This window comes from Perkinsus marinus (genome assembly GCF_000006405.1).
Source record: "Perkinsus marinus ATCC 50983 genomic scaffold scf_1104296955874, whole genome shotgun sequence".
Taxonomy (NCBI): Eukaryota; Perkinsozoa; order Perkinsida; family Perkinsidae; genus Perkinsus; species Perkinsus marinus.
Window position 1 is genome coordinate 760954 of NW_003207677.1, and position 9968 is coordinate 770921.

At 48.0% G+C, this 9968-nt stretch overlaps 2 protein-coding genes across 2 annotated transcripts; one reads left to right on the forward strand and one right to left on the reverse strand.

The window, feature by feature from the left end:
- Positions 1-90: 90 nt before the first annotated feature.
- Positions 91-1299, reverse strand: Pmar_PMAR020612 (Squidulin, putative; the record flags this gene model as incomplete). Its single annotated transcript, XM_002775588.1, has 4 exons — positions 91-283; positions 333-454; positions 497-747; positions 1215-1299. The coding sequence occupies 4 exons, from the start codon at positions 1297-1299 to the stop codon at positions 91-93; spliced, it is 651 nt and encodes a 216-aa protein (XP_002775634.1).
- Positions 1300-6695: 5396 nt separating this feature from the next.
- Pmar_PMAR020613 (thermitase, putative) lies at positions 6696-7703 on the forward strand (the record flags this gene model as incomplete). Its single annotated transcript, XM_002775589.1, has 1 exon — positions 6696-7703. The coding sequence occupies one exon, from the start codon at positions 6696-6698 to the stop codon at positions 7701-7703; it is 1008 nt and encodes a 335-aa protein (XP_002775635.1).
- Positions 7704-9968: the final 2265 nt, after the last annotated feature.

Here is a 9968-nt window from a genome sequence, read left to right on the forward strand (position 1 = left end):
TCATGTAACTGGAGGTCCCCGGTTCGATTCCCACCCCATACACTTTCAACCAATACTCGACTATCCAGAAAATGAATGATTCTATCAATGTTATACTGCAGCTGATTCAGCGGCCTTGGCCGGCGCCTTAGGTGCCACACCGAGAGCCTTGAGGACATCTTTGAAATGAACGCTGCCTTGCATCGCTGAATTTCGTTTCGCCGTAGACTGCTCCAACTTAGCCTGCTGCTGTTCCTGCTGACGGATCTCCCGACCGAGCTCAGCTGCCTCCTCATCACTGAGCCTAAATGAACCCCCTCAAACCATTTAGATGTAATCATTACTCTCATTACTTCTCTCCAATGTTTTTCAACACATATAAAAGGCCGTCGCTCGGTATGGAGTCGTCTCCCATCTCATTCAACTTGATGATATCTCCCGGAGATTTGCCATCGAAGAAAAAGCGAGTACCGTCCTAGCCGACAAATACACGTCGACAGTATAAGTCCGAACCCACCCGAAGTCCCTCCAGTTGAGCGGCCGTCGCCGAGCTTTGAATTGACTCGTGCTCAGCTCGAGAAACTTGACGGAGAAAAGTGTTTTCCGAAATCTGAACAGCGACCATAATTTCGTGGCGTAGTGAAGGTAACGAACGGACCTTTCCGGTCTCCTCAGGATCGGCGTCAATAATCATCTGTTGGAGTGTCGCAGCTGTGCAGTTATATCCCAGAGACCTCAACACCGTCGAAAGCTCCTCCACAGGAATCTCTAAAAGAGGATTTGCGAATGGAGTGGTATTGCGGAGCTGCAGCATATCGGAACGAAAATAATTTTTTGAGGACCCCATTAGAAAACGAAGGCTCGGACGTCTGAACTGAGTTCAACTACAGATTTATGAATCCTACCGATGCCTAGAAAATACACCGGCTATAAGAGTATTCCCCATATTGTACTCACAACGTTATCTCAGGAGAATGAGTGCCAAATCGGGTCCCACCGTTCACGAGAGTAAAAATTCCCCTCGAAGATTTCACGCCACCATTATCAAAGGCGAATAAGAGAAAATCCGCATCAATGAAATACCATCTCGACTGAATGTCGAATTAGCATAGACTGCCGCATGCCTTCCCGCCAAGCCTAGTCATTGATCTTGCGCTTACGAATACAATGCTCCACGTTGCGTCAGCTAAGACGATCCCTCAAAACGGATGAATACCATCTCTAACACCAATTACCTCCCTCAGATTCTCTATCGAACATCGAGAACGCTTCCTTAGCCTCGGCTATTTGGTCGGTGGATAAATGGCCAGCCATTGACATGATGTAACTACTGATGTAATCGTTGAAACAGTACTAACCCAACTTCCACTGGATGATACTAAACATTATTCGCGAGGATCGTTACTCATAGGAAACAACTGCTTATAGGAGCGCGTACGTTTTCACCCCTCCAGATGAGGAGGAACTTATGTACATTTCCGATACGGAACGAGTGAAAGACCTCAGTGGGCCCAGCACGCTGTCCTGCAGCTGTTGCGTGCTGCTATACACGTTTACCACTCATTACACTCCCCAGTAAATAAAGGGGGAGGTGAATTGAGAACACGCATGCTCATATGGTCTGATAGATGGTCTTGCATTGAGGTGGAATTACTGTTAACCATATGAGGAACACAATGGAGTTTCACCCTAGTGATATGAAAAACACTAGTGAAAAACATATTTCACGACTATAGCAAGGCGCAAATATCGCGATTTTCACGGAGTTTTACGCCACTCCACGTAAAACGGGTGAAAATCCAATGCACCAGGAATTAGTGCAAATGAAATCTATCATTCAAGTGCAATAAGCTCCAGTCAGCGAGCCGCATCTATGCATACAGGGGAGCGACGAGACAAACTACTGCATGCATGCAACATACGCGAGTCCATCACCAGTGGACTCCCCTTCTTAATTTTGGCATCAGTTTTGCATAACCCGCTCAAAACCGACGTAGGAGATCTTCAAAATAACAAAGTTTTCTTCCAAGCCTTGTGCTGAAATATGTTTGTGAGGTCCTATGAGAAAGGAAGTTATCGCATAACATTCTATACCAAACAACCAGCAATCTCATACAGCGAACTAGGTCCAATTATCTGCTGTCAGACTTCTCGTCGACCGCAGCATTACTCGCTTAGATCGCTCTTTGGCCGTCTGGCACTCACCGAATCGAACCAAGGTCCTGAGCTAGTCGAGGTGGTCCTCGTGTCGGGACTGCTGCTATGGCTTCAAGCACCAGTCTTCAGAGAGCAGAGTGCCTCACGGTGAAATGGACGATATCACGGTAACATTCTCATCGTTGAGGGTTGACAAGATTAGGCAAGCTGACGAGTCCACGAATTTACAGACTGTCACTAAAAGTAGCGCGCGCCCAGCTGACGTTGCGTCTTCATTCCTGATCAACCCGAAACCCGAACTTCTTATGCAAGTGCCAACCCCTAGCCCGGTGAAGCAGTATTCTACGGTACTAAGTACCGCAGACTTGTAGGAGGGGAAATGATCGTGCGCCTGCTCGTAACGATACGTTAGCAGTCCTCTGAACTCTATCATCCATACCGCTAAGATAAGAGAGAGAACTCATCACATTCCATGCTGTATGAAATGCGTGTACCGCGCAAGCTGCTCCTCACTGAACTGCGTTCAACACAACATCAGCATAGTGTACGGGTTCCACAAACCGAGTTTCTTCAATCGCTCAATCTTCAATTCTTTCCCAACAGTGTACGTTGCATGTATCATCACTGGGCTCCGATTTTGATAACTACTCCAGTCGAATTTGCATGTGAATTTTTCCTTTCGGGAGGCGATTTCCGGGCAGAAAGCTCGCCAGCCATTCACGTAAGCCGCGCAGTCGAGGGTGTGCACTTTCAAGCCAGCACTCTGCCGAGTCTTCGAGATGGCAGAGTTATAAGCAGGTTGATTCTTCCCGTCAGTCTGAAATGAAGGAGAGATGTGTGCGATTGGCTGCTCGCCCTCAAAAAGTATTCGTGTGAAATTCACGGGAGAGTTGAACTCACAGGGTTCGGGGCAAGTATCAGCAAACGAGAGAACGAGATGACTGGAATCGGTTACGAACTCTCTGATATGATATGATATCTCGCTTCTATTCCTATGCGAATCGCATAGCACGAAAGAATGAGTCGTTGGGGCTTACGAGCTACCGCCTGCCGAACACACAGAACGCGGTAATCACGAATGATGATGATGATGATGGATTGCCCCATCAAGTCGTATCGGGCCTATATTATCACGATAAGAGTCACGAACTTCATTAGTTCTTCCCGCTGCCGAAGAGAGCAATTAATTTTATACAAGCAGTGAGGCTTTCCCGATCCCGGCTAGCTTAGCGAGATGGGATGTGAGACTCGTTTTTCAAATTGTGGAGACATGCTCAGATAGGATCAAAATCGAGTCGATTATTGTCTATAACAACTCGAGCACACTAGGGGTCCTTTACCGATTTCGCAATCTCCTTATCCCAATTATCGAGCAACTTGGCAACTCGGTCATTTCTTTGCAAATACATGAGGCCCCCACAGAAACTGTCGGCCTCTGGACACTCAGTGGGGTTGTTCTCGAACACCCTACCATCAACTGATGCCACTAGATCGAACCTGGCATGCATCAAGTCGACCACGTGATAGTCTCCATCCAGAATGCTACGCTCGAGTGTTTTCTGGGAAAGCCGAATACGGTTGTTCAAGCCAGACGATATCGGTATCGCTGTACAGAACTGGTCCTTTGAGTTCTTCAAAAAGAAGCCAGCGGAGTAGACGAGGCACAGAATGCATCATCTTGGTCCACCCAGCGCTCCTATATTGATGGTGTTTCTTATCGTCCTTCCCACTATACAGAGACTCCGGCATTCGACGTATCTTTTCGACATCGGCCGACTCAACTTTTCTCTGGAGTTGCCGAGCCGTTCGATCATCAGTAGCGAATATAAGCCAGTCGCGTACGCCCACTCTCCGGAGGGAGTTGAGCCAGTTCATAGCGAAGTCTAGATTTCCTGAATTCGTCATCGCCACCACAGGGCCGAGCTCTGGCTCCTTGGGCTCGGGATCTGATGGGGCATAGGGTGCTGCGAGTACTAGGATATTCGGTGGGAAGAAATCCCCGGGTCTAATATAAAAGCCTGGCTGTAGAAGTGGTCGATAGCAACAGCTTTCATTGCTCGAAGTTAGTCTTGTGTTCGACGAATTTGAACTTTTGTTTCCGAATTCATAAATCTCATTTCGAATTTGAACTTTCATTCCGTGGAAAAACTCCTTTCACTCAACGATAATCAAATCTCACCTATCTAGTTCGTTCTTTCACTTGCTGAATTTGAGATTGAAAAAGTGTATTAATTCGATCGACTCACCTCGTTGGGTAGGGTACTGCAGTACAGGGAGATGTGACGTAACCGGAGTGATGGAGACCTACAGACGTGGGGGTATTGATCCTCTTGATAGAACAGACTCACTGGGATCACTTTGAGAGTACCGATTGCCGCTATAAATGCAAGAATGAACAATGCTGCGTACATTGCGACTCTCGTGTGCGTAGTGGGCAATAGACATGGCATGCTGGTGATCAAGCTGATTTTGAGTAAACTCTCCGACCACTCACATGTGAGGGAGATGCAAGTCTGGAATAATGAGTTCGCAGAGGAAAAGAGAAAGAGCGAGCCAGCCAAGAATGTAATGCCTCACTGACCAAGTTTGCACCATATACAAACGCCAGATAGAGTCGGTCTGTACTGGCCACCACCCTTCGGCGAGGAGGAAGGATGCGTGCCATACCTCTCTGTCAGTGTTAGGAGACTTCGTGCTGATTTCGTTGAACTGCTTATGAGGAAAGTTTGACAGGGAACCTCTTCGGGAGCTCGCAAAACGGTCATATACTCCGTCACGTTTCAGATAACTGACTGAAAGTCCACTGACTGATTCATCAATGAATTTTTCAGAGTCGCACAAGGATCTCATTCATCACCGACTTGGACACCGATAAAATTCCTCACGAGTTTGCCAAAAAACACCCTTTCCGTAACTATTGGTAGACAGGGTAACTAGATCAAGACATTGCTGAGGATACTATCATCAACCCTCACCGATAGAAATAGAGCTGAGGCTGCATACAGCAAGTCTATCTAACATCAGTACCCAATGGAACAGAATAGTATTGGCCACAACCGACTAGAGAGGAGACACCAAGATAGGAAGAGTGCTACTTCCTATCATAAGAAGAAGCCAACAGAATATGGCGAGTACATATACGTCTGAAGTACTTCCTATGAGTAGAAAGTAGCAAAAATCGGTGATAGAGTCAAAACCATTGCACCGGGTTTGAACCGCCGCACAGGAACCACATTGGGCAGTGAATCTCCGTGGAGCGGAGGAATAAGAAAGCCGAGGTAAGGAGCGTAAGGTGCTATAAGATACTTACAGAGTTACCTTCTATAAGGTCCTGAATGATCGTATGGAAGGTAGGGGCCCAAAAATGCCGTTATAGAATCACCTCACGTGAGGAAGTGCACGTTAGAGTCGTCGGTGCCCCAAGGTAAGACAGCCTTACTAAGGCTCCTCATTGTCCTTCAGCTAACCCTGGCGTTCCGAATCGTATCGTGACCTTATCAGAGAGCCTTACTGCTTTAAGGTGCAGCACTTTACGTTTACTCGATATACTATTCAGCTGATAATTTCGACATAGAATCTCCGAGAGTCGCATTCTCAAGTTCAACATAGGACACCGAGGGTTATTTCCTTCACGCTGGCAGAACTCAATCTCTGAAGGAGAACGCGAGACCACTCTTAGAGTATTGAAGACTCTACTGTCTACTGCGGCAGTAGTGCTGCCGAGTCCCGAGCCGGGACTCCCGGCTCGCCTAAATCTCGCGAGTCGAGCCGAGTGAGCCGTTGCCGAGCTTGGACGGGCCGAGCGGCGGGGAGTGCGCGAACACCACCCGTCTGACGGGTCCCATCAAGTCCCCCCACTCCCGTGATGTGCTATTGCGCGGGCCTTGGGGTTCCAAGCTGGAGCCTGTTTAGAGCAAGAGCCATGAGATGAATGAGCAGAGAAGTACGTAGTTAATTAGTTCGTCTTTCATGCCGAGTATCTTGTGGCAGTTTCAACGAAGATACGTTGGTCTGGTGCTTGTCTTTGTGCAACAGCACAAACAGAACTCCAAGGCTCGCGCAAGGAACTTCCAACAATACTAACAACGCGACGAGAAGAAGGATAAGTATGTGATGCCCTTGAATATTATCGTGAGCTAATTAAATGCAATGTATCCATCACGCTATGGACGTTGACGGCGTTCACGAAGGGTGTAGTGGGTAGTGGAGTCCAGCGGAGCGACGCACATATAAGTCTCTGATCGATATTAGCTGTGGCGTACGCATGTGCATTCTAGTTCTGTGCACACTGCTACCGCCTTCATCAGTCCCGTCTCGACTGATACCGTACCAGCAGTCCTTAGTGAGTCTTGTGTTCCTAGTGGGCGTTCCCGAGTGAGTCACCACAAAGAGCGGAGCGGAGAGTGGAGTATCCTTGCAGACTGTGAGTTACAGTGGGTCCGGATGACGTGATTCACGTCACGTGAATCAGGTTCTTCCGTGACACGGAAGGACCTTCACGTCAACACGCGACGTCACGTCATATCGCCCCGCTTACTTGTTCATCAACGAGATTCGTTATGGCTACATTCTATTTCGTTCCGTACGGCCTCATCTACGTCGTAGTTGCAGTGGTCGGCTCTGACCATTTCCGTGGTATTGACCCAGTGAACGGCGATCCGAACGATAAATACTATCCCCACCAGAAGGCTTATCTGGAGGCCATCTCTGTACCAAAGGCTTGGAACATCCTGGACTCTACTTCCAAGAGGACACCTGTAACCATCGCCGTTATCGACGATGGCGTGCAAGCCGATCATCCCGACTTGCAAGGGGTCGTCACTGAGGGCTATAACGTTATTGATAAGAATGCCGATACCCATCCTCGAGGACCGCATGGAACTATGATGGCTGGCATTCTCGGTGCTATCAGGAATAACAAAATTGGTATCGCGGGTATTGCCGACCATCTCCGTGTCATGCCTATCTATGTTGGCGACAAGGCGTCTTCCAGAGCCATGACTGATGCTTTCACCTACCTCATTTCTAAGAGGCCAGATGTGAAGGTAATTGTGTGTGGGCAAGGCTCCAAAACTTACTATCAATCAGAGTTGAAGAAGATTCTCGAAGCAGTGTCAGCTGGCATGCTAGTTGTTGTGGTGGCAGGAAATGACCACTTAGATCTGGACATAGAAGAATACTTTCCTTGTTCCCTCCGCGGACCCTATTCGGACGGTGTTATATGTGTGGCTGCGACAAATGGCACAAGAATGCAGCTGGACGACGAGAGCAATTTTGGTTCAGCTGTTGACGTCGCCGCTCCTGGCTACCAAATACTGGGAACTACTCCTACTGGAACGTATAGTAAGGGTACAGGTACCTGTGGGGCCACAGGCATCATAGCAGGTATAGCTGGAATGCTCTATAGCCTCGAACCTTCTCAGCATGCCAAACTGACCCCAGCTTATATCCGAAATATCATCAAGAATACGGCCACGCGAGGTGTGATAGATAGCAAAGGGGAGAAGTTTCTTACTTTCGGCCGCGTCAATGCTGAGGCGGCTGTACGAGAAGTACTTAAAAAGTAGAAGATTGCTCTCATCAAGATTTGGTCTCAATGATTACCGAATTACCCCCGAGTCAGTCGGACCTTTCCCGACTTTCCGGAAAAGTCTGCGAAGATCCGTAGACTTTCCGTGATCTATTTTCAATCCGCGTATAAATTATTAATAATGACTCATAATATGAGTATGTGATTTGACATCAGATGTTGTGATGATGTTGGACCAGCTGAGCTGGCGACTCACTTTTTACTTTATTTCCGAACTATCAACTCATCTTCGCCCCGCGAATGACTTATACTCCAGAAGTCCACCGCTTGTGTTTCATACAAGTATTATAGTTCATGGAAAAATATATCTTACGAGCAATTCGTTGGAATGTGAAACTATCATCGCTACACCCAATAACATCTTTCCAGTTGCCCGCGTCCGGGACGCGGCGTCCCCAGATGCTTCATCTGACGTAGTACAACAAAGACTCGTCTCATTCGTGATTATCGATATGGTCTCAGTGAAAACTCAAGCAGGCTGATAATATCAGCTAGACCCTCGATTGGTTCCCAGAGCTATCTCCAGCGCAAGCCGGCAGCTGCCACCTGGCGAATATCCGCTGCTCCGCGTAGTCATTGCAGTGGACTCATCTCTAGTCGATATCACAACAATCACTGACGGCTCGATCCAGAGCGTCACCTTTCCATACGAATGCTGTTTGAGTTCCACTGCACTGAAAGTTTGACGAAGATAAGATAACTGTCTTGATTTCGTCGTCCTACACGTATTCTTCGTCACGCACCACGAAAATACTAAGCCTTCAAAGGCAACCGTAGCGAGATTGTGAGATTACAAGAGAATGTAGTGGAGTGGTTAACCCGGGTGACTGGTCCTCAGGAGGTTAACTAGGGTTCGATTCCTTGGAACGTCGATATTGGATTATTCAACGACATCATGTATTGGGTTGAAACATGTCACAAGTGTTAACTCAACACCAGTTCCAGCCGAAGACCTTGACTTGAACTCAATATTGAGACCACTAGAGAGTAAGAGGTGCGTCAAGCACTTGACATGGCAACGTGTTCTTGAGCATCACACGCAGGAACCACATTGGGCAGTGAATCTCAGCGGAGCGGAGGAATAAGAAAGCCGAGGTAAGGAGCGTAAGGTGCTATAAGGTACTTACAGAGTTACCTTCTATAAGATCCTGAATGATCGTATGGAAGGTAGGGGCCCAAAAATGCCGTTACAGAATCACCTCACGTGAGGAAGTGCACATTAGAGTCGTCGGTGCCCCAAGGTAAGGCAGCCTTACTAAGGCTCCTCATTGTCCTTCAGCTAACCCTGGCGTTCCGAATCGTATCGTGACCTTATCAGAGAGCCTTACTGCTTCAAGGCGCGAAAATCGTAACGCACTCTACGAATCGTAAATTATCATTTTTGCACCTTGCGATGGCTTGTGAAATAGGCCCTGCACGCAAGCACAAAGCACGCATGCGTATGTCGACAACATCGGCACACGAGTGGATGCCGATTGAACTCATTACGAGTGAACCTGTAAGCAACTAACATAGCATCCAATAGGTCCTAACTCCTCCGTATTTGAGATGATTTGGATACATTAGTACACGTATCAGTCAATGCTCAAGGATGGCTCAAAACCACGGATGTTGAAATTGGTGTAGTCTGAATCTCACAGGAAGTGGAGACTACTGATCGAACAGGTCTCAACAATCAGCTGTGTAGCCGAACATGATGCACGCAGCTCCTTGGGGACTCCAGTCGCACCGTTTAGTCTTCGACCCGACTCCTTGCCATACAGAAAGCGGCAGTTACGTGTAGTCGCTGACTTTCCACTGCTAACTTAGCAGTGTCAACAAACTACCGGGTTGTTAGAGTTTCCCGTCGTATGACCACTGCTCGAGGACTTTTGAGATGGACAGGACGTCCCCTGCTTCACCGAAGCGCCGCTTCTATGGCACGGAAAGCCGGCTCAGAGCAACTGAACCCAACTGTGGAAGATACAACAGTCGTAACCAATAGAGAACTCATAAGTCGCCTCCTGAACAAAATCAAGAGTATGACGGCGAGGTGAGGATCCCCCTTGAACGAACCGTGACGAGTGCGTTGCTGCAGAAATCACGACCCCTCTAAAGTGGCATGGACTCGAACCCTCGAAGGCTTCATGGTCAGGCCTAACTAAAACTGTGAGTAACTGCATCGTTTTTCTACCAGGTGAGTACTGACGACGCAGGCAATACTGACGCTCCTGAGGAGGACTTGCGGCCGCTTTTGTCTCGA